At 50.1% G+C, this 25,040-nt stretch overlaps 2 protein-coding genes across 21 annotated transcripts in view; both read left to right on the top strand.

The window, feature by feature from the left end:
- The first annotated feature begins 863 nt into the window (after positions 1–863).
- On the top strand, positions 864–11,241 carry LOC106968242 (cytosolic 10-formyltetrahydrofolate dehydrogenase). The gene is given in 4 exon segments (XM_053218821.1): positions 864–4,319; positions 7,285–7,450; positions 10,347–10,412; positions 10,415–11,241. Coding segments are annotated over 4 exon segments (360 nt in total). The 5' UTR covers positions 864–4,232; the 3' UTR covers positions 10,456–11,241.
- A 3,984-nt stretch (positions 11,242–15,225) lies between these two features.
- SLC41A3 (solute carrier family 41 member 3) overlaps positions 15,226–25,040 on the top strand; it is a 174,450-nt gene continuing 164,635 nt past the window's right edge. For 16 of the 20 annotated variants that reach the window (XR_008296962.1, XR_008296961.1, XM_053218812.1 and 13 more), the window contains exon 1: positions 21,765–21,918. The gene's annotated coding sequence lies outside the window, so the exon portion shown is untranslated. Of the gene's footprint in view, positions 15,422–21,764; positions 21,974–22,432; positions 24,526–25,040 lie in introns of those variants that run through there. The other 4 variants (XM_053218802.1, XM_053218803.1, XM_053218805.1 and 1 more) reach the window with 4 other exon arrangements.

Raw genomic sequence — 25,040 nt, 5'->3', positions numbered from 1 at the left:
TGGGAAAACACATCATGAAAATGTAGGTGGTTGGAGGTATCTCTGGTCACAGTGTGGAGAAGTAGACAGTGCTGTGTGTGAGCTTGAGGCAGGCCCGAGTCTGGTGTCTGAGTTTCTGACCAGCCCCTGGTGAGGCCGGTGCAGCTGCTCTGTGGAGTGCACTTAGACCCAGGGCTGCTGGAGATTCCGTGCAATTTGGGGCCTTGAGCATGCATGGTCGCTTGGGACAGAGCTGCTCTGAATTGAGATGGGCTTCAAGTGTGAATGGCCCACTGGATTTTGAAAACTTAGTGCACAAATAGCTCATTAATAACTTTATATTGATGACAGGTTTAAATTTATTTTTATGAATTGTGCTAAATTAAATACATTAGAATTAATTTCATTGGTTTCTTTTTAGTTTTTCTTTTAAAACTAAAAGGAAGTTACTTTAGTTTTTTTAGTGGTAGTGAAAAAAAATGCTGTTACATTTGTGGCTGGTATTTGAGGCTTTTGCTCTATTCTGTTGGACAGCCCTGTTCTAGAGCATCATTTCGTCTCTTATTCCTGGTATTTGCCTCACATCAGCTGGGGTTCTATTTCTGGCTCTGTTACAAATTCATGATATCACTGGGGCCAAGCTCTGACCCTTCCAGGCCTCAGTTTCTCCACCAGTTGAGTGAAAGTAGTTTTCATGCTCCATGGTGCTGGTTTGTGCAGCCAACAAGCTTGGGGCTACAGACAGGGCTGTACTGCAGCAAGGTACCTTGTACCCCTGCCTGTCCCAAGACGAACCCTGGGTGCCTGAGCACCACCGCACTGAAACTGAATTCTGGGGATGGGTTTCAGGCATTGTACTTGAATGAGAGGTACAGAGAGGAGCTGGAGCTTCTGTTGGGCATAGTGATGCCTTTCTCTGAGGTCACGAGACCACCCACCACTGCCTGTGCTGTAAGACTCGTGAATGAGACCTCCCAGTGTGGTGGAGAACAAGAAGCTGGGGGCACCGTAAGAATGTCCTGAAGGAAAGGGACAGAGCAGCAAGAAACTGAAAGCAGTTTCATTCCCAGGATGGAAGGCTGCTGGGACTGCTCATTCTGTCCAGAAGGACATCATACAGGCTCCAGGCCTGGGGATAAGAATGTTTTGTCTGGTGCCAGATGTACTCATGACCCAGTATGGAATACACCGCAGGTGCATGACCTGTCAAGATGCCAAATACTATGTTGTATGTGCTTGCTGTTATCAGATAATTTGCAAAAATAAAAGAGGCTTGAGCCAGGGGACTGATACTTGGGCTCCTGGAGAGTCTTAGCCCCCTGCTTTTCAATTCTCTCATCACTGCATCTTTAGGACCTATTTCTCTACACCAGAGCAATCCAGCTACAACATGACAATTCCATAGGGAGAAAGGTTCTCTTGTGTTAGAACATCACCGTATTGTAGCCCCCAATGCAGAGCAGTGTTCTTTTTCCCTGAGACACTTCTGCAGCCCCTGACTCTGCTCTCCAGGGGGCCTCTCTATGCCCTGAAAGATGGGGTTCTCACCTCTTGGCCCCACACAGGCCCTCTGGGGGCCAGGATGCATCCTGGGCCTTGGCGCTTTCCTTGAGTAGGCACCATGTTTGTGCTGATCACAGCAGCTTTACATGGTATCTTTTCTGGGCCAGGAGCCACAGCCAGTGTGGCTGGTAGAGTGTATCTTTAGAGTCAGTGGAGGCTGACATCAGAGCCTGTGAATGGGGCCAGGCAGAGCTACTCTGATGATTTTTGAGTGCAGCAGAGCAAGCCTCAGCATTGAAGAAAGGGAGGCTGGTGGTGGTGCAGGACTGATGGATGGGGTGCAGATGGATGGATGAGGGAATGGGGCCAGAGCTTACTGCAAGTAGTCACAGCAGCTGATTTACTTGTCCTTATTCAATAGCTAGCTGGTCTTCCCAGTGCTGTGTAGGTGATAGTTCTATGTGAGCACGTATGTGCTAGGGTGAGTGAGGGCTCAGTAAATGTCAGCTCTGAGGACTCCAGGGCAGGAGGGCTTGGATGGGTGTCTTGTGGCTCTGGGGCTGCCATCTTCTGGGGACTTTCCAAGACCCTGATGCTGGCTCCTGAGATGGGAGCCTTCTTCCCAGGTAAGTCCTGAGCAAGGAGAACCCCTCCCCACTCCCACCCCGTGCCATGCCTGTGTTTCACTGGCCCACTCCTGTGAGTGTCCCTTTGCGGACACTATCAATAAGTCCACTTTGTGCCCACTGATGCAACATGCACAGGACCCACAACTTCTCTCTGTTTGCACCCGTCACTAAAAATCCAAGAGGCCAAAGGCCTTGTGGCACTGCAGCCACCCCAACAGGTCCTGTGTTTGGTTTATTTATTGGATAAACACAGCTGCATGACCAGACAAATGCCTGTCCACCCCAGTGGGGCTTATGCTTTATGGGCAGGGTCAGACACAAATACACTGCACAGCAAAACACATCAGACGCGGAGCTCAGGAGCATGCAATTTATAGGGAGCAGTCAGGGCAGGCACCCCAGCAAGAGAACATTGGAACAGAGGCCAGAAGGAAGTGAAGAAGGAGCTTCAAGGATATGTGAAGCAGGAATGATCCCAAGGGGCTGAAAGCAAAGGCCCTGTGATGGGCGTGAGCCTGGGTGTGGAGGAGGAAGAAGGCAGCGGTGTGGAAAGGGAAGGGAGAGCTGATGAGCATGGGGGTGGGGAGAAGCCCCCTCTGGCCCTCTGTTTGCTTTTTGAGTACAGCATGCTTTGGAGCTTCCCTTGGCCCCTCCATCTGGAGCTTCTGTGTCCCCATCTCCCAGGGACCCAGTCCTACCAACCTCTGTCCCTTTCAGCTGTGCCCTGAGTAACATGAAAAAGGTCTCCCTGGAGCTGGGCAGGAAGTCACCCCCCATCATCCTTGCTGACTGTGACCTCAGCAAGGCTGTGCAGATAGTGAGGACCACCTGCAGGTGGACGTGGGGTGCCCATCTCTGATTCCACAGTCAAACTCACACATTTGGCCTAGACTGGCAGGAAGGAGCCTAGGGGACAAAGAATGACATATGTCTTCCAGAAAAAAAACACTTCCCAAGAAGTTTTGTGACTGTCAGAATTACCAAGATCAGCTTCACAGAATAGGAAATGTTAGCCATATTCCCATCTGTTCTGATATCAACATGAAAACCTCTCCTTTTTGCTGTGTCTGTTTGTCCAGCTCCACCACTGACTCACTGGGCAGCCTCAGGCAAGTTACTTAACCTTTCTGGGCCTCATGTTCTCACCTGTATGATGGGGAGAATACACCTATGGTTGTTATAGGGATTCAACAAGCTATTAAGTCCGAAGGGCTTAGAAGATGTGGCAGGTGCTGTGTGTCAGTTGTTCTTATGTTTGTATTGTCACTGTCATTGTTATGCCTCAGTCCCCCTCTCCATACCTTCAGGAGCAAGCCAGTAAGGCCATGTTCCACCAGTGCCCAAATATGCCCCATTCCATCTAACCATCACTGTGCCTTGAAGCACAATGTGACACCCAGCATGGACATGAAAGGGAGTGCAGCCTCAGATAGGGAAATTGAGGGAGGCCAGTTCATCAGCCCAAGGGTCTTGGCCCTGGTGCTAAGGCCATTGCTGCAGGGCCAGCAACCCAGGCCATGTCATTGGTCAGTGCAATCCCAGCTTCCATGAGAATCAAGCATGACACAGAGCAGTCAGTCTCATACGCCTCCCCTGGCTGACCACATAGGGCTCCCCAGGGCAAAAATACAGGCCCCTTTGAGGAGTGTCCCTCTGAAGACACTTATTCTAGATCCCTGCCAGGAGTTCTCTCAGGCCTGAGCTGGCACCCTGTCCCTCCCGAGACATGGGGCTGCTGCCTGCTCCAAGCTAACAGACCCTCCAGGCTCAGCCCCATGAGTGTGAGCTCTGACTCCTCCTGTATCACCCCAGGGAACACGCCTTCATACAGGGTCTCCAGGCTCACTCCCTGACTCCCTCTTGTCCTCCACTCTCTGCAATGCAGACACAAGTGTCCCCAGGGGATGGGACTCATCTCCCCTCTTGAGGTGAATGAGTAATGAGTGGAGCTGGTATGCCCAGCGCTGGCTGGGCCTGGCCCACCATCCCATCAAAGGTCAGGATATACACATTCCTCCCTTACCCTATAGGAAGGGGGTACCTGGGGCTGATGGGATGTGGGGGGGGCTGATGCCTTGGGAGAGGTTGTAAGCCAGCATCCTTATCCATTCTCTGAAGGGGATGAGCTTCAACAAAGGCGAGAACAGCATTGCAGCAGGCCAGCTCTTCGTAGAGAACTCAATCCACAACCACATTGTACAGAAGGTGGTAAGTTCTTCTGCAGAGTATTCATTGGGGAGACCTGGGCTGCAGGGGGTTGGGGGCAGGCAGGCAGGCTTGGGCCAGGCAGAGTCAGGCACTGTTCATCTGAGCAAGGAAACCATCAGGCAAAGCTGTATCATTTTACTGATTTTTATTATTTCAGCAAGAAATAACAACCCTGCAGCTCACACTGACATAACCAAAAAGGGTCTGTGCTAGGGTAGGTCCACAGAAGTGAAGCCTGAGCCAGGAATTCAGATCTATGTGGCTCACTAAGGGTGCGCTCTCAGATCAAGCCTGGGAGGTGGGAGGAACCAGGAAAGGACAGAGACAGGACATGATCTCAAGTGACATCCAGCCCTAGCCTGACCCACACATAGGAGCTCTGGAGCAAGAAGGACAACTCTTAAGTATACCCCTGGGGTCAAGGGGACAGGCTTTCAACCCCTGTCAACAGTTGTTGTCTTTGAGTGTCCATGGACTAGAGGAGTTCTCCCTAGGACCTGAGACCATCAGCAGCTGCTTCTCATGGCTGCTGCAGGATGGGTGCCCATAGATAAAGAGGATGTGGCATTGTGCTGATAGCATAGAACCAGAGGGGAAGTCACCCTGTCCCCACTGACTGTTAGAAAAGGCTGTGGGGGAGGATGTGGGTCCCAGGTCCATCCCTGGCCCATTCAGTGATTGCAGGACCCACAGGGCCCTGGTTGGCTCAGCTTCAGCCAAGAGCCCTTCCCCACATCCTGATCACAGTGGGTAAGAGAGGGGATGCTGGAACAACAACCACTACATGCAGGTTTAAAGGACTATATTTACAAAGGCAGGAAAAAATGAGAGAACAGGACTGAGACAAGGCACGGCAGGTGTTAGGAAGGAGTTCTGGAGAGGGTCTTTTTTTTTTTTTTTTAGAGAGAGAGAGAGCACGTGTGGTTGAGTGGGGGAGGCACAGACAGAGAGGGAAAGAGAGAGAATCCCAAGCAGGCTGTATACTGTGAGGGCAGAGCCCAGAATGGGGCTCGATCCCACAAACAGTGAGATCAGTACATGATTCAAAATCGAAAGTCAGACGCTTAATCCATGGAGCCACCCAGGTGTCCCTGGAGAGGGTCTTGCATAATGGGTAAAAATATGAAACGCAGGGAGAAAAGGAGCAGACCTTCTAGAAGGGAGTGTAACAGCTTTTTCCATGTCATAAGCTAGTCCCCAAACTTAGTGGCTTTGGTAAATGCTGTTTGTACAGTTATAGTCCTGCGGGTTGGCACCATGGGCACCAGCCCAGGTTCACCTGAGGTTGGCTCGTGTATCTGTGGCCAACAGGGGCACTGGTGGCTGCACTGGGAAGGCTCATCTTTGTCCTTGTGTTGCTTCCTCTCACAGTGTGTGCTTGGGCACATGCAGGGCCAGCGGCAGGATTCCCAAGAGTGAGAGCAGGAGTTGAGAGCCCTCTTGGATCTCTCAAAGGTTGTTCGTGCCACATTCTACCTGCCAAAGCAAGTCACAGGCCACCCCAGTTTGAAAGGGTGGGAAACCAGCTCCACCTCGATGGGAAGTGCATACAGTGGTGTCCACTTGTATAACCCACTGTAGTTTGGGAGCTGGGAAGCCTGGCTGAGCAAGTCCTTCGCTGTGACATGCCCAGCACAGGAATAGCTGAACCTGGGACACGGATGGAGAATCATGATGGAGGGGGCGGCTCACTGAGCGGATGTGGTTATGGGGAGCACAACCCTTCTGGAGACTACAGGGGAGTCATGAAACTCCCACAGGGTGAGGCAGGGGTCAGAATTCCAGGATAACTCTCAGTATCATCTCAGTTCCCAAATACAGCAAGGGAGAAGTGCACCCAGGACGCTCAGCACTATTGCTCTTGGAATCCTAGGGACATAGGTTGGAGGCTGGCCAAGTGACAGCAGAGAAGGGGAGCAAAGCAGGAGATGTGGACCCCTTTCAGCACAGAGAAGTAAGGGGTTCTTGGTGAAAGGGCAGAGGGTGTTCCTTGGGGACTTGAGTGTCTGCTGCATCTGATTAGGCCTGTCTGGAGTGTGTGTGCAGAGCCTGAATGGAGGGGTGAGACAGCCCTCGCCTCAGAGGTAGAGGAGATGGCCAGTCAGACCTGACCTTGATGCAGCCACAGGGAGGGTGTAGATGACCTTGTTTGATTTTAGGAAACCAAGGAAGGAGCCTGGAGAGAGAAAAATGGAAGAGGTGGATCCTAGCCTGGAGGCCAGAAGTTCTGATGTCTACATCCCACTGGTTATGCCACCTGAGTTCTTTTCCGTAGCACAGCATCCCATACTCAGGAGCTTTTCTGACTCTTTGCACTCAGCCCCAGAATCCATCAGACACTATATGGCACATCCTTTAAGGAGATCCAGACCCACATCTCCAGGCGGCAAAGCCTAGACCTACTTTTCGGTTGTCTGAGGCAACAGGGAAGACTTCCTGGAAGGAGGTGGCCTTGAAGCTGGGCCCTGCAGCAGGCAGAAGTGGGAGCAAGAGTGGCTGGACTCAAGGCCCAGGCGCCTCTGCTCCACTCTTACCACCGGGGCATTGCAGCAGGACTGGTGTTCCCTGGCCCCATCCCCATCCCCATCCCATGTTCTGGAGTCCCCAGACAAATGTTCTTTCAGCTTCTCAGCCTGTGAAGCTGGGTGTAGGACTTGTGTAGAGATGCACTCTGCTGGCACCACCCCCCAACCCCACGTCCGGCCCTCACCTATATCCCTGGACACCTCCGTTTTCCCAGGTCATTTGATGCTATGCTCAGGTCTCCTTGAACATAGGATACATCTTGGGTTTCAGCCTGGAAGGCAGGTTTGGAACCAGAATATGGAACATCCTGAGGGTGTGTGGAATTTCTTCAGGGGCCAGTGGCTGGTGGCCAAATGCAGAAATGTCAGTGGGTCAGGTTTGGAGCATTGCCAGGAACTTGGGCACCTGAGCAGGACCTGACTGGGAGAACTTTCCACAGGTAGAAGAGGTGAAGAGGATGAAGATCGGTAACCCTTTAGACCAGGACACCAACCATGGACCGCAGACCCACCAAGCCCACCTATGGAAGCTAATAGAGTACTGCCAGCGTGGCGTGGAGGAAGGGGCCATGTTGGTCTGTGGTGGGAGTCAAGTCCCTCGGCCAGGTCAGTCAGAGCACTCCACTTGGGTGAACTGAAAGGCCAGTAGCGTGGCCTCTGGTTTCCTGTCTACTTCTAATTGGAGGCATGTGAAGGCCATGGTTAGGCTCCCAGGCCTCAGGGCCCATCTGTGACACTGGATGCCATGGCCTTGGCTATCTGGACACCTGCCAGACCAGGCGTGGTGCTAGCAAGGTGAAGACAGCAAAGCTGAAATCCAGTCAGTGCTGGTTTAATGTGTATCATAGTGGACTTTAATTTGCCATAAACCTCTGTGCATCCTTGAAATTCTCTCTTCCTATGGATTCCATGGCACTGGCTTTCATGGCTTTCTATCTTTGGCATTACTTCTCAGTGGCCACTCTTCACTGAACCTCCCTCACCACCTGTCCCTTAAATGGAGGTATGCTCATGTCTCTCCTGAGCTTGGAGTGTTGCTTATGGCAGACACTTTCCCTGGAGGATCTCACCCCCTGAAGTGGCTTGCACCTCCCCAAATATCTGTCTCTAGGCTGCTCCTCATTCAGAAATCCTGCCTACCTGGACACCTCCACCTGCCTGTCTCCTCCTCATCCAGAAATCCTGCCCACCTGGACACCTTCACCTGCATGTCCACAGCCCCTTTACACTGAATAGGTACCGAATCCATCACATCATCTGAGTTCCCCCAGCCCCAACCTGACCCAGGGATACACCTGCCTGTCTAGAATCTTCCATTTGATCAAGTCACTGGAGCCAGAGGAGCAGGAGCTGTGGCATGGACTATTTGAACTGCTTCCTTGTTAGATTGCCCACTACATGGGGAAAGACACTGTGTCTGTTTCTATGTACACCATTAGGTCCTTCATGCCAGCGCTGGGACTCACATGAAACCTGAGTTAATTTGATGGAATGAAGGGGGGAAGGAAACAATGAATTTCAGACTCCTCTCTTTTCTTGACCCACTACTCTAAATTAACTGCCTGATTCTCTAAAATGAAAAATCTTTCTTGCCTGCCCTGCATCCCTGCTACCATCCTGCTGACTCTCCACAGCTTTTCCTAACTGGACCATCACATCTGCTTCCTGAGGGACCTCTTATACCATGCTAACCCTTTACTCATGTAGCTGTCGGAAGTCTGCTTATATCTTCCCCAACATTGGGGCAATTTCTACAGGGACCCATCCCCCTGTGGTGACGAGCTCAAATTCCTCACTTCCACCCAGGGTCTTCCATGATCTATTTCTAACTTGCTCGCCCATGACACATGCTCCAGCCATTTTTTATTCTCTCTGAATACATCTCACCTTTTCTTGCTCCCTGTGCATTTTCTTCTCCTCTGATGAGCAACCAGCTCCCATTTCCCCAACTGGTGAATTCATCAACCAGCTCAAATAACATCCAGACCCAGACCATATGTGCTCCTGTGTCACAGCTGCTCCCTGGAATCTCCTACAGTGGCAATTTTATAGACACTGACTGCCACTCTGCTTACTCACTCCCTTCCCTGCCCCCCTGCGGACTAGGGCCTCCATGATGCCAGAGTTCAGAGGCTGATTGGAAAGAGAGAACTGAAGGCATGGTTTGCAGAGCAGTGAGGGGACGGAGTGCATTACCTCGAAACCAGGAACAATGGGGAGCCACCATCACCATCCCCTGGCCTGAGGGCCAAGAGGAGGGCATAGAATTCCTGGAATCTGGTGAGGGGCAGAACTATGAGGTAAAAACTGTACTGGAAGCCAGAAGATGAGGGAGCATGGGCATACAGTCCCCCTCATGGGGCCCAGAAGGGCAGAGAAGAGTATGAAGGAACAGGAAAGGGACAGAGCCTGGCCAGCCCAGAGCCTCCAGCACCTGATGGGCAACAGTTCGTTTGCAGATGGAGTGAATACAGGCCACACCACATGAGCCAAAATGTGTTCATACCTAACTTTTTTTTAATGTTTATTTATTTTTGAAAGAGAGAGAGAGGGAGGGAGAGAGACAGTGCAAGTGGGGGAGGGGCAGAGACAGAGAGGGAGACAGAATCTGAAGTAGGCTCCAGGCTCTGAGCTGTCAGCACAGAGCCTGACTCGGGCCTCGAACTCACGAACCGTGAGATCATGACCTGAGCCACAGTCAGACGTTTAACCAACGGAGCCACCCAGGCACCCCTCATACCTAACTTTGGTTTTAAAATTTGTAATTAATGTTAAAATATAATTTACAAATGTATGAAAAGTATGGAATATTTTATTTAAGTTACTTTTAAAGTTAATTTCTTTTTGTTTTTCTAAAAATCAGAAAGAGAAAATTTCATGTCTCTCAATTTTCCCTTAGGCTAAATGAAATCTCAGTCCAGTAGGGTCTCAGGGCCCCTGCGCTCTGTGCCTAGAGGAGAAATAGAAGAAGCATTTATGCTGTCAGAGGTGGTTCCATCTAGAACCAGGGCCTGTAGGGGCAGCAGTCCGGATGGGAGTAGGTGGTGGGCGTATGTTGACAGGAGAGCAGGAGGCACTCGCCCCTGTGCTTGGGACATGAGCACCCACACTGAGGTGCCTAGAAGGAGATGGGAAGCAGTCCTGGGAGATCCTGTCCATCAGAACTCGTGTCCAACCTCCCTCTACTCAACCTACTCCACAGGGACTGATGGAGAGCCACCTGAGGAGCTATACTAGATACCGAATTGCTGTTCTATCACAGACCAACACGGAGCATTAGCCTTGTTTTCCTCATCAGTGTTTAGTTGAAAGGGTTGTGAGGATCCCATGGACTCATACACCTGGGGCAGGAAAGGCACCCACAGTATGTGGCCTCCACCACAAAGGTGTCACAAATTGCAGTGCCAGAGTAGAAATGTGTGCATGGTGGCCGGTGGGACCCAGGCCTGGCCTGGGAGAGGACCACCCACCTACACACCATGGAATCCTGTCTGCCCCTTAGGTTTCTTCTTCGAGCCAACCATTTCCATGGATGTGGAGAACCACATGTTCATAGCCAAGGAGGAGTCCTTGGGCCCATCATGATCATCTCTCGGTTTGCTGATGGATAGGGAGCCCTGCTTATGTCTCTTGAGAACTGGATCCTCTTCCTTGCTTTACTGGGTTCTTCCCTTGAGCTTTGTGGGTGGCGGGTGTGGCCAGAAGGAGAATTCAGGTGGGGTGGGGGCTAAGGACGAAGCCTAACCTAGCCTTCCCAGTCCTTGTCAACCACTGAAGTTAGCAGAGTCCCTGGAGGTCCAGGAAGGCTGGTTCCAACTGAGAGCATCCACTTCATCTCTCTGATGCCTCTCACAGCCTGCTGGTCCTGTTCCCATTATCCACTGCTGTGTAAGAAACCATCCCAAACTCCAGTGGCTTGAAATAACAAGTTACTTATTTCACTTGTGAATCTTCAATTTGGTCAGCATTCTATGGGACTGGCCATCTCTGCCTCCATGTCAGGGCCTCTCCTTAGGCTTTCCGTGGCATGGCAGTTGCTGCTTGGCACCTCACTCACCCAAAAAGGGCCAGTGGAAGATGTAACCCTCCTCAAGAACCATCAGTCAGCCTCAGAAACACTGAACCTCACTTTCCCCCTCCTATTGGTCCAGCAAGTCATCGAGGCCAGGAGAGGAATAGGAACCGGCCATAATTGCTCTACCACAGACTCTTTTCCTGACTATTATTTTTCAGAGTAGAACCTCTGAGCAAATTCTAGAATGGCACCTCATCCTCAATACACTGTACTTCCAACTGTCAAAAAATTATCAAAATTATCTTCACATGCTGTGTTAGAATGAGACACTTTTCTACTATCTACCAAGCAAATATTGTGGTGAGTCTTCAAGCCTATGAAGTCTTTGTGGGAAGGCCCCCAGGGTAGCCCCTTGAGAAGGCCTGACAGATGCACCTTTCCATGTGTAGTGTGACTCTAGCCTGCCCTCCTCTCTGGACTCCCATCCCCCTGTCTATAAAGTGAGGGGCTCACCCAAGATGACCACAATGGTCTGACCCTGCTCTGCCTCCTCCCTGTCATTCTTTCCTCTTCTCTCAGGTGCTCTACTTGCTGTAGGCCCAGCACATTTCCTCAGAGGGTTCTGAATGTGGGAAGCTTGGAGTGGGCCTGGCCTCCCCTCAGAGGAGAGGGAAGGTCTCCCTGCATTCCATGAGTCAGGTGGCCCCATGACCCTCCTCACAGAGTTCTTCATGGGTTTTCCCTGCAGTGACATGGACACCGTGCTGTCTGGGGCCAATGTGGCAGAATTTGGTCTGGCCTCTGGCATCTTCACCAGGGACATCAACAAGGCCCTGTATGTTAGCAACAAACTGGAGGCAGGCACATACAACAAGACCGATGTGGCTGCTCCCTTTGGAGGGTTCAAGCAGTCCAGCTTTGGCAAAGACCTCGGTAACCTAATCCTCAACACCTGTAAGGCACCTTGGTGCTGGGCCCAGTCCTGGGGGCCAGGGCTATAGTGTTGACAAGATGGCTACCAGTGCTCACTTCTTACTGGGAGGGGACAAGCGATAATTCAGGCAGTATGCAAGATCCTGCTAAAAAGTGAGCAGTGCAGGAAGCAGACAAGACAGAGTAATCTGGCCAGAGACATGGAAAGGTGACTTTAGCGGGGACGAAGGTGGGCCTTTCCCAGGAGGTGGCACCTGCTCTGAAACACCAGTGTCTGGAAGAGGCAGGATAAAGACCTGCGGGTCCATGCTCCTGGCAGAGGGACAGCGGGTCCTGAGAGACCAGCTTTGGTCTTGGAGCTGCAGAGAAGGGCCTCAGTTCAGGGACAGGAGAGCCAGAGGAGAGGAGGCCAGGGAGGCCGGCAGGGGGCCAGAGAGCAAGTCCTGACCACCATGGTCAGAGCTTCATCCACAGAAATAGAGGAAGCCATGGAGGCTAAGTGTGGAGGCCAATGGGGCAGTGTGAATCCACAGTGTAGAGACAATGTCACCCAGGCAGGTAGCCACATACAACCTGCCTGGCCTGTCAGGGGAAGTGGAGATCCAGTCTGGCACTCCTCTTTCCCTGGGCTGTTGCATGACTTAGGATGAGTGCCTCTCTCCCCATCCTGCCACTATGGAGTCCAGCAGTTGAGGACTGGCTCCAGTTGGGGATCATACCTCTGAGGCCCAGTAGTGGTGAGGGGGACAAGGTGTGGGAGAGCAGCTGTCTCCTGGACCCTCCATCCCTGAACCCAGCTCAGGATCCTCAGGGAAGTGGTTGCTCTTTCGTTTTCTCTCCCCTCTCTAACCTTCACACCTGTGGGAACCCCCAAAGGTGTTCATTAAAGGAGCCCCAACAAAACCCCCCAAAGTCTGGTACCACACCGTGCACACAGAGGTGGGACTTGCTCACATGCACATGCACAGGTGTGATGTTGGACAATCCTGCTCCGTTTGTCCTTGTCTGCCACCTCTTCCCGCCTCCTCTTCTTGGTGTCCTCCATGGAAATATGCAAGGGCTATTGTCATCCAGGAGGCTGTGGGTGCCAAATCCCCAGGATCTGATCTCAGTCACTTAAAGCTATGCCCCCGAGCTCCTTGATCTCATCCTCTCTGCAGCCACCTTATCCCCAGGGCCCTGTGCACATAAACCAGGCATCCTCTACAGCCCATCACGGCTGGGCCCAGAGACCTCAGCAGACCCCAGCTGGTGAAGTGTGGCTCCTGGAGCTAACCTTAGTGGGTGGGGGAGATGTCAGGCAACCACAGGCCTGAAATGCTGGTCATGGGGGCCAAACATGTACAGCAGAACATAGCCAGCTTCTCGGTGCCTGAGTTCCCTTTTCTAGTAAAGGCATGACCTGGAATTAGCTGGGGTGCAGCAGTGGGGACAGGCAATGGGTTGGCACCTTTGGTTATAAGGGCTCCAAAAGAACCTCTTGGCTGCCCTCGGACTGATGGAGGCATCAGTGTCCTTCACCCAAATCCAATTCTCCTTGCCTTCCAGACACAGGGAAAAGGGCACTTCCCCATTCTTTTCTGGGGTGGGGTGTGTGTGTGGAGCCATATGACTAATTCTGCCCAATATTGCAAGAGGGAAGTGAATGTGCCACTTCTGGACCAGACCAATTAGTGGCTGGACTGAGACCCTTTCTCCAATCTGAGGTAGTGACCGGCAGTATCTGAAAGGGTGCTGTTCTGCCTGCCCAGAGCCTCCAGTGACTACAATGGACCTGTGGCAGGAGCAAGAAAGGAACCTTTGTTGTTATAAACTGCTGACACTTCAGAGTTTGTTTGTTCGTTGACACAGTTTTATTCTCACTGCTGTAGTGATAGATGGGTGTTCCTCTGACCATAATTCATAAGAAAACCCTATTATATATGTATTTTAGAGCCAGCAAAATATCAAATGATAGGGTAAGAGTTAAATCAATGATTCTAATTTCTGTTCATTCCAGTATCTTCATTTTTTATAACAAATATTTTATATCACCCTTTTTATATCCCCCAAGATTAACAGATCATATTTCCACTCTATACACATCATCTAAATAAAATTACCATATTACCCTCACTTTAATATAGCTGAGAAATAAAGGAAAGAAAGTTTTAAGTAAATTATGAGTGCTTCGCTGTGTAGGTGTTGGAAGAGTTGGGGGTTCCAGTCAGCCTCTGGAGCACTATCCTGAATTCAGATTTTTCTCACAGGAACCGCAGATCAGGATCTGACCTAGGGGACCCTGTGTGCATTTGGCCTTCACCATTCATGGACGGCTTCAAGCACAGACCTTACAAAAATTGTAAAATACACATAACATAAAATTTACCATCTCAACCACTTTTTTTTAATGTTTATTTCTGAGGACAGAGAAGAGCATGAATGGGGGAGGGGCAGAGAGAGAGGGAGACGCAGAATCAGAAGCAGGCTCCAGGCTCTGAGCCATCAGCACAGAGCCTGATGTGGGGCTTGAACTCACAAACCGTGAGATCGTGACCTGAGCTGAAGTCAGTCGCTCAACCGACTGAGCCACCAGGCACCCTGCATCTCAACCACTTTTAAGGATCCAGTTCAGTGGCATTAAGTTCACTTCCATGTTGTGTGACTATCATCCATGTCCAGAATTTACACATCTTCCCAAACTGACTCTCTAAACATAGACTTTTTAATGACAATGGCAAATGAGGGGGCTCAGAGAGCTGAGATATATCACTCACATCCAGAAGAAGAAGATGCACATTATACAAATTTAAATTTGTGCCCTTTAACTACATACTATACAACAATTTAGAATTGTTAATAAATACTACAATGACTTAACTCTGAGTTATATTTTTAAGCATTAATGTGCTCCATGTTTTTTTTTAAATACTTTATTTATTTTTGAGAGAGAGAAAATGAGTAGGGGAGGGGCAGAGAGAGAAGGATACACAGAATCCAAAGCTGGCTCCAGGCTCTGAGCTATAAGCACACAGCCCAACACGGGGCTCGAACTCACAAACCACGAGATTATGACTTAAGCCAAAGTTGGATGCTTAAGCAACTGGGCTACCCAGATGCCCCAATGTCCTCTGTGTTAACATGTAAAATGTACAAGTTTTGTAGGCCTGTTTTGACATTTCTTCATCTTTTTAATATACTGCTAGCCCCCAGGCATGGAAGTGGTCCAGGCCTCTTGAGCCTTTGGGAGGAAATGGTCTGCATCTTACAGGTGAGGAGGCGGGCTTTCCTTAGGCTCTTGTTTCTGGTGAGTTGCTGACTCCTAGTCTTTTCCCCTCTGCCAGCTGCTCTTCCAAGTGAGGTCAGCAAAACTTGTGGGACTATTTTTAGTGGCAGATGCAGTGACCTTAGCCCTCCTCTGGGGCCCTGAGGCTTCTTCCCAGTAGCCCAGGGGTTGTTTTTGAGGTTCCTATAACCCTTGAGGTGTCAGCAGCTTCGTGTTCTATCCTCCTTTGTGGAGCTATTCCCTCCTGCGTCCCCAGGCTGTCAGGGGCCTGGATGTGAGCCCAGTTGCTGTGACATTCCTACCCGGAGGGAAAACCAGCAGCTTCACTGAGGCCCACCTGAGTCCATGCCCCTACCGGGGCACTGTAAGTCTGCTTGCATGAATCTCAACAAAGACAAGAACGTCCCTGGCTGTTAAGCCATTTTGGGGGTGGAGAAGACTCCTGGGTCTGCTGTAGGGAGGTTTTCTAACAGAGGCATGATCATCCCTCACATTGTAAGTCCAGCACTGCCAGACACTCTCTAGGGGCAAGTCTCAGTTTCCTCATTGGAAAATGGGAATGGTAATGTCTGTTCTGCCTGCCCCCAGGTCTGTCACAATGATTCAATGGTATCATGGATGTAAGCATGTGTTGGAAAGTCCTAGTAAAGTGCAAGGTGCTATTTCCATTATAGCATGAACAGTGTTTTTAAGTTTTTTAATTTACTTTGAGAGAGGAGGAGTGAGAGCACGAACAGGGGAGGGGCAGAGGGAGAGGAAGAGAGAGCGACTCCCAAGCAGGTTCTGTGCTGTCAGCGTAGAGCCCAACGTGGGGCTCGAACTCACAAACCATGAAATGATGACCTGAGCCAAAATCAAGAGTTGAATGCTTAACTGAGCATAAATATTTTTGTTCATGTTTATGCAAATTACAAGAGGGTTTTGAGTAGTGGCGCTGTCTTCCTTCCTGGCAGCTCTCGACACAAGGGTGGTGGTCCGGGCCTAGGGCAGAGAGAACTGCTGCAGTCCTGTCCCACCTTGAGGCCCGTGTGCTTCACCCTGCTGTCACTGAGTCATGGGGTCATGGATTTGGCAGGACCAACAATAACAATAGCTCACTTTACATGTGTGCATGAAGCCCAGGAATGGCCTTTGGGTGGGCGTGGGCAGGCTGGGGTCGAGGGCAACTAAACCAGCCCTGGATTATTCAGCATGCCAAGCAGGGGTGGTGAGGGGCAGGCCCTGATTTTAAGATATCTTCCTCACCAGACAACAGATTTCTTACTTGGAATTTTATAGTTTCCTGTGTAAATTTGATTATAAATTTAATACCAAAGAGCAGCTAATTCAGTCAGTAGTCATCTTTGACCCAGAACACTAGATGAATCGGAGCCTCCCCCTATTTATAAAGCACTCATCCGTTCATGCCTTCATTCTCTTGTTCCCTTGTGTGAGAGAGGCAGCTTGGTTGATGGAATGGAAAATGTCATCTTTAGATTTAATTGCAATGGAGTTTGAATTCTGGCTATGCCTCTCAGGGCTGTGATCTCCAGCAAGTGGAGGAACTCTTTAGGACCTCAGTTTCCTCATCCATATAAAAGGTAGGAGATATTCCCCTCACAGGCTTGATCCAGAGGTCAGCACTGATTTGCAGATGGCAATCTGCACCTGGAGTAAGTGGCTGGCAGGCACCCTTTGCCCTCTATCATTGCAACGTCTTATTTATTCTGCAATCAGCAAATGTCTTTCCAGTGCTGCTGATGTCCCCGCCACTGTCCCACTCAGGTTCCACCTCCAGCCCCGGGCACACCTGCCTGACTTCTTAATGTGGGCCCACAGCAATTCCCAGGAAAGCCTTCTCTGCCGTGGGAGCCACTTGGCCCACCTTGCCTGACAGTCCATCAGGCCTGAAGGACCAGGGCACTATTGTCCCCTGGAAGTAGTCCTCATGTAAAGATAGGTGGGAGTTAGGATTTGTACACCCTTCAGGGGCAATATCTCCGAGGCTCCTAGAATTCCAGGCAGGACTGAGCTCCAGATGCCCACGGAGGTAACTTGCTTGGTAACGAAACTTCATTGGCTGCCCTCCTTTCCCTGCTTCACCTCCTCCCTCTCCCACCAACGTTTTCTGGGATCATCTCCCAGATAAACTCCTTGCACTTGAATCCTCATCTCAAGGTCACTTCTGGGGGCTGGGAGTGGGGGCAACCTAAAGCAAGTGTCTACTATGTACTAGTAGAGATGTTCAGAGATGAACAGACAGAGTCTCTTCCCTTGGGGAATTCACAGTCTGAGAGGCAAAAATATCCCACCTAATATAGCACAATGACATAGTTAAGAGGTGTTGGGGGATTCCAAGGAAAGAGGCTGAGGGGCATGTGTTTGACACTTCCCAGGGGAGGACAAGCCTGAGCAGAGGCTAAGGGAGTCATTGCAGAGGGCAACCACTGCAGGGACAGGACCAGGTAGGAGGCTGACCTTGCTGCAAGGTGTGGTCTCTGAAAGGATGGCTGGGTGGCAGCACAGGTGTTGGTGGGATTGTGGAAAGAAGGTGAGGTTCCTAAACTCCAAAGTGATTTGTAGTATCTATAGTATGTCTGGGGGTCAGTCTGCGAGGCCGGGCGATGGCCCTCCACTCTGGGAAGTGAGGCAGTCAGGGCTTGGCCAGCCCATCATACGGGTCTCTGAGACTGTGGGGGACAGTGCAGCGGTGGAGCAGGGGGCTGGGAAGGATTTGAACTGGGGCTGCTGCCTCCAGGCTGAAGGCCATTTGGGGAAGACAAGGACTGGTTGGGAGTGAAGGATAGACGGTATGATGGCAGAGCAACAGCAGGAAACTGGAACAGGCATGAGGAAAACTGTGGGCAGGGTAAGGCCCTCCTTGTGCCCCAAGCCTGCTACAATGGTCCATTCATGTGCCTAGAATCACCCCCTGCTTGTGATTTGTCCTGTTAGAACATTAATGGTAACAGTAAACATAGTAGCAGGAAACATCAATTGAGCCCTTGCTACATGTGAGGCACTAGATGTGAGGACTTTACATGGATTGCTTCCTGTCGCCCTCAACCTTTTGAGGCAGGTACTAACATTAACTCCACTTTACAGATGAGAAGACTGAGGTTCACATCTTTCCTAAGCTCAGCTTGTGAAATTATTTTTTTTTAACTTTTTTTTAATTTATTTTTGAGACAGAGAGAGACAGAGCATGAACGGGGGAGGGTCAGAGAGGGAGACACAGAATCGGAAGCAGGCTCCAGGCTCTGAGCCATCAGCCCAGAGCCCGACACGGGGCTCGAACTCACAGACTGCGAGATCGTGACCTGAGCTGAAGTCGGACGCTTAACCGACTGAGCCACCCAGGCGCCCCTGAAATTATTTTTTTAAACTTAAAAAATTATTCATTTATTTTTGAGAGAGAGAGAGAGAGACAGAGCGAGTGAGCAGAGCAGGGGCAGAGAGAGAGTTAGGATCTAAAGCAGGCTTCAGTCTCCAAGCTGTCAGCACAGATCCTGATGCAAGGCTCAAATTCACGAATCATGAGATCATGAGCTGAGCTGAAGTTGGACGCTCAACTGACTGAGCCACCCAGGTGTTCCTAAGCTTGTGAAATTATTAATCCCTTGCATTAGTCAGCCGGGACAGCCACAACAAAGTACTCCAGACCAGGTGGTTTAAACAACAGACATTTATTTCTCAGAGTCCTGGAGCTTGGAAGTCCAAGCTAAAGGTGCCAGCACAGTTGGTTTCTGGTGCCTTTACACTGGGTCCTCACATGTCCTGTTTTCTGTGGGCACAAGCAGGAAGAGAGAGAGATGAGAGATGAAAAGAGAGCACTCTTGATTCTCTTCCCCCCAGTTGTGAGCATTCCAGTCCTATAGGGTCAGGGTCCCACCCCATAAGACCTCATTTAACCTTTTTTATAAAATTTTTTACACATTTATTCATTTTTGAGAATGAGAGAGACAGAGTTTGAGCAAGAGAGGGGCAGAGAGAGAGGGAGACACAGAATCTGAAGCAGGCTCCAGGCTCTGAGCTGTCAGCACAGAGCCCAAAACGGGGCTCAAAATCACAGATCGTGAGATCATGACCTGAGCTGAAGTCAGATGCTTAACCAACTGAGCCATCCAGGTGCCCCTCATTTAACCTTTATTGCATCCTTATAGATATTATCCTCAAGTACAATCACATTGCGCATTAGGACTTTAATATACAAATTCGGGTAGGGAACAACACAACTCAGTCCATAAAATCCACTAACATTTTATCATTTACAAATGTATTTTGTGTCTATATATCTTAAATTTCCATCCCAGGACTACAGTTTTGGTATAGTATCTCTTTGTAAAGCTATTCACTGCCAAAAGTTCAGCCAGGCCTGTGGACTCCCAAGGCAGCACTCTGGGCACTTCTAGATGCCCATTAGTGAGGGGAAGAGAATGGGGCACGAGCTACTTTGCAGGATTTGGTGCACACTGCCTGCCACTTACCAAGGCCCTGAAGAATGGGTCCTGTGTCCGAGCATTACAATTGTCCTTTGGAACTTAGCTGGGGCTGCCCCCTTTGCAAGAGTGCTATATTCTCCCTAAGGTTTCTTTACTATTCAAGTCAACTGATAGTTGCCATTTATCCTCATGCTTTTGATGGTTTATTTTTCCTGCATTAGAGGTAAGTAGAAAATAAAATGTTTCTTATAAGTATATTGACACAAGATAAACCCACCTCAAAATTTACAGAACCCAGGGCAAGATTACAAATGGAGGCCCACAGGGGCACCTGGGTGGCTCAGTCAGTTAAGCGTCCGACTTCGGCTCAGGTTCCTGGGTTTAAGCCCCGCATTGGGCTCCGTGCTGACACCTCAGAGCCTGGAGCCTGCTTCACATTCTGTGTCTCCCTCTCTCTCTGCCCCTCTCCTGCCCATGCTCTGTCTCTCAAAAATAAAAGTAAATAAAAGTTAAAAAAAAAACACAATTGCGAGCCCCACAAACCATATGTTTAAATACATATGCAAATAAAACATAGCTGTAAAATAGAGTCTATTCTGTTTTCTGGCCTTGACAAATGTACTTCCATAGCAACCTGGGAAGCCAGTTCAAATGTAGAATTCTTGGACTCTTGTATAAAGACACAGGGCATGCTCCACAACTGGTTCATTCTCTGGGGCACTGATCTGAGTATATATCCTAGCAGTGGGCTTAGAGCCATTCAGAATTCCCAGGTCTGGGGAGCTGGAGCATCATCTGGAAAGTTTAGGGCAGGATTACTGGCTACCAGTAGACATGAACCCTCTTTCTTTGGGGAGTGCAGGAGGTGCCAGAGGATGGCTGGCCCCCAGAAGCCTAGGTGGGTAAGGAGGTGTGCAGGCAGTACCCAACCCAGATATAGGGCAAGACACCTGCTGAAAATCAGGGTGTCTGTAAACCTAGAGTATATAGATATAGATAGATAGATGATTAGATATAGATATAGATATAGATATAGATATAGATATAGATATAGATATAGATAGAAAGATAGATCTATATAGATATATAGATATATATAGATATATATAGATATATCTACGTAGATAGATCTATCTACGTAGATATATAGATATATCTATGTAGATAGATCTATCTACGTAGATATATATGTTTGACAAAGATATATATATCTTTGTGTTTAGCATGCAGATTTGTCTTTTGCTGAAATAATATAGCATAGGACTAAATCTTATTAAATATCTAGCATCCACTTGCCCTTGTGTTTCCATTCATTTTGGACTTTTGTCTGGTTCCACTCATGTTCTGGCTCTGTGAGCATGAGGTTTCTGGCAAAAACCATAAGGGTGAAATTTGCCTGAGGCTGTGTGCCTCCAAAATCTCTCATCCTTCTTTAGATGTTGGTCAGAAGAGGCCAACAATTAAGACTGTTTTGAGTCAATTAGGGAAAATAGAACTGGACCGGGTATTGCTAACTTTGTTGGGTGTGATACTGGTATTCTGGGGATGTTTGAAAAAACAAACCTTAATGATTAGAGAAACATACTCAAGAATTTAAAGGTGAAATACGTCTGCCGGAATGCTTTAAAAATTACTCCGAGAACAACAAAACAAACAAACAAACAAACAAAAGGTGTGTGTAGGGGGATATAGACAGGAAAAAAAAAAAAGGTCAAGAGGCAGACCATGATAGAAGCTGGCCTATCAGTGTGTGGGACCATTTTATTGTTCTACTCTTGCGTGAGTAAACATTTCTCATAATAAAGAAGTTAAACATAAGAACAAAATGGTATCCTGGAGAGCTGATGGAGCTCTGGCTGCAGGCGAAGCAGCTGTTCCTTAAGAATGGCTGGTCTTCACACACCCTTTACAGATGGGATCCTCAAGCCCCCATTCCTCCTGGGTGGTTTCACAGCCCTAAACTCGGTTTCCTTCTTTGTAAACTAGGCCTCAGCATATGACCTCCCCGCAAGGGCTGTTGCCAGCATTGAGCATTGACTGCAACAAAGGAGGAGAGGAGCCTGGCACTCTCAGGAAGTGTTCAGTTTTACCCAGCCTGGAAATGACTTCTGGCTACACTCGTCCCCACCACAAAGTCCAAACTCCTGGGCCCGGGGGTGGAGTCTGCGAGGCCCTGCTTTCCAGCGAAGTGGGGGTCAGACACCACGACCTTGCAGCGGGGGCACCCGGGGCCCTTCTCCCTCGGGCCCTGGGCGTCAGGGCCCTGCCTCCAGAGCCGGCTCCGCCCAAGGCCCCGCCTAGGCCCGCCTTCGCCATGTTCTGCGGCGGCTGGGTATGGTGGCCTGAAGATCTGGCGTTCCCTGTTTCCTCATTGAGCCCTCCCCTTGGCCCGCGCGCCTTCTGCTCGCCTCTTGCGCGCTGCTGCCCGGGAGGGGATCGGGTAAACATGGCGCTGCGCCCCAAGCGGGTCTGGGCAGGGGTGCGGGAAGTCTGGGGTAAAGCGGCGATGGAGTCCAAAGGGGGCGGTCTGGGTGGGTGGACATGTCACACTGAGGAGGCCCGGCCCTGGGGAAGCGCTGGGGTTGGGGCGCGGAGTGGGGGATGAGCAGTAGAGGGAGTAAACCCAGGGCCTTTGGAGGGGGACCTCGGGACGGGGTGGGGCACACCTGGAAAGTCCGGGGCCTGGGCAACGCAGAAGAGGACGTGAACCCAGAGCGGGGGGAGTCCGGTGGGAGGCCAGGGGCCTGCAAGAAGGCGAAAATAAGGGAAAACGGGAAGGGGAAAGAGAAAGTGGTCCCAGAGGGGCCTTGGGCAGAGGGGGCGCCTGGGAAGGTATCCAGGTAAGGGCCCAGGCAGGGTCCTGGATGACGGACCTGGGATGGAGGGAGACAAACCCAGGACCCAAGGCAGGTTTGGTGCCTGGGGCGGGGGCGGGGAGGGGGGGGGGGGAATCCAGACTGAGGGTTGGGCAAGTCTTCACGTATTTCTGAGGCTCTCTCTCCTGCATATCCAGTATCTTGGCTTACTAGGCCTGCTGTCCCCCCACCTACTTATCAGAAACTACCCAGGTGGGTATTCCAGCTGATTCTGATGCAGCTATAATTTAAGAGGCACTGGTCTCAAACATTAGAGCTTTGAGGGATTTGAAGTGGGAGAACCAGCCAGGTGCCCTGTGATGCAAGTGCATTATTACATTTAATCTTCACAGCCTTGTGAAGTTGGTGCTCTTGTCCCCATTTAACAGATGAGGCACAGAAATTTCACTTTTCCAAGGACCAGCATCTAGGAAGAGGAAGAGCTGGGATTCAGGCCCTCAGGGTAGACTCCAGGGTGCTCCCACTGAACCAGGTCTCCTATAAAACTACCAGAGGTAGTTTGGCCTCACAGCAGGTAGTGGGCAGCTGAGTGGAGCCGATCGGTTCCAGCATTTTGGCTGTGCAGTGAAGAGTTAGGACTGGCCTTGTCTCTTGCCTTGGGGTGAGCACTAGTTTGTATGAGGTCCCGGTGACCATGTCTCAGACCTGATGTGTTGGCCCCAGGGTGCCCAAAGGCCCTAGATTCAAGGCCAGCTTCTCCCTGACTCACGGGGAGGCTGCGCATCAGTGTCCTCCTCAGTCTGATGGGTACAGACTCCCCAGGAGGCATCTGCAAGAGCAATGACCTTACAGATTCCTGTGACTGGCAGCCAGGTGGGCCCAGGTCCCCCTGCCCAGCCCTTCTCAAGGCCTGCGCCCGAGGAAGGGGCTCCAAGCACACGGGCTGTGCAGGGCTCTCACTCCACACTCTGACACCTTGGCAGGGTCTGACACCTTAGTACTTCTTTGTTGTGGGGGCCTGTCCTGGGGCACCGCCTCCATATTGTGTCCTCTGGGGGAAAGGCTGGGTGGGAACCTCTGCCCTGGAGTCAGTGCCACCCCCCCAGGTCTCCCCCTCTCTGGGGGCTACAGGACAGGGTTTTCCTGCATCCATAGCCCACTCTCCCGACAGAGGCTGCCTTCACCAGCAGGCCTGTCCTTCAGGACCTGGTGTGTTCATCTGTACTCATTTCTGTCGATGCAAATGACATCTGAACACATTCTCCTTCTGACACACCCCCACGTTCTCAAGGAAGCTGAGTGCCCTTGACTACCATCCACAGGGTTGTGAGGTCCCTGCTGGGGGATCATGGAGGCCCCACACTGTAAGGGGCACAGGGTAGGTGGGAATGCGTGCTGGGTGCTGACCACACTGGGCCTCTGGTGCACATTTGATGAGTTTAGAGGGCATTCTTCAGTGTGCTTCCCTCACACAAGTTTCTTCTGGAACTGTTCTGTGTGGTCCCCATAGCTCTGCCCTACACCTTGAGAGGAGGCCTCTTTCTTAGCAGTCAGGGAACCCTTCAGTTTAGCTCAGCTGCTGGCACTTGCCTCCTGGTGCCTACCTGGTTTCTTGGCGTATTTAGAAACTCATTTGTATTCTGTCTGAATCCAACCACCATGAGTGAGTCATCCAGAGGGTTTCACCCATTTTGGGAGGAGAGAACGAAGCTTTGTGGTTCATGCTTCTCTAATTGTCTAGTGTTTGTAAACGCTTTTGGGCCTCTTTATTTTTTTTAATGTTTATTTTTGAGAGAGAGAGACAGATGGAGCATGAGCAGGGGAGGGGCAAAGAGGGAGGGAGACACAGAATGTGAAGCAGGCTCCAGGCTCTGAGCCTTCAGCACAGAGCCTGACATGGGGCTTGAACTCATAGCTGTGAGACCATGACCTGAGCCGAAGTCAGACACTTAGCATACTGAGCTACCCAGGCTCCCCATTGGGCCTCTTTTTAATTGGTTATCTTGTCTGATCTGTGCCCTTCAGCTGGTGAGCCTTCCAGCTCCCTGGTTATCCTGTGACTGTGGTGATGGGTGATTTCTCCTCCCCTTCCTCTGGTTCCTGCTTTTCCCAGCGCTGTCTTGACTTTTCCACTCCTTCCTGCTTACATGCGTGAGTCTTCCTGAAGTGATGCAATTGTGATTAAGTTGTCAAAAGCAGCTGGCTAAAGTCAACAAAGGAAGGATTCTCTGGTAGGCTGTATCTCATCCTTTGTTGACTTTAATTAGTGACTGATTTTGTCTGCTGATTTATTTTATTCATTATTTGCTGTATACATTTTGTATTAATTTAACTTTTCTGTTTTGATATCATAATGAACTCATGGTCCTTTGCAGATTCAACTTGTGAAGTAGTAACTATACTGTATTATTATTAGATGCTGAAGTTGTCACCAATTGACAGTGGTAGTCTGTTTATAATTTTGTTCCTTTGTCATTTTAGTCCCTCTTCTGACACCTTTCAAAACATCTTATTTTCTAGCAACACCAGAGGGTTCCAGAGCCGTCTCATCTTTTCTCCTGCCCCAAGTTACGGGATTCATTGTCCTGCAAGAGTCCTGTTTTGAGTATTAGACATGAAAATCTGAGTGCAGAGATAGATGGCCCCCAGGCTAGGGGAACATGTTGTTGCTTTGGACTACTTTTAGAAGTGTCAGAGCCAGAAAATACATCTTGTTTTAAGGTTAGAGTTCACATGCACTTCCAGC

This window comes from Acinonyx jubatus, chromosome A2 (assembly GCF_027475565.1).
Source record: "Acinonyx jubatus isolate Ajub_Pintada_27869175 chromosome A2, VMU_Ajub_asm_v1.0, whole genome shotgun sequence".
NCBI classification, from domain to species: Eukaryota; Metazoa; Chordata; class Mammalia; order Carnivora; family Felidae; genus Acinonyx; species Acinonyx jubatus.
This window is presented reverse-complemented; position numbering and strand designations above follow the sequence as displayed.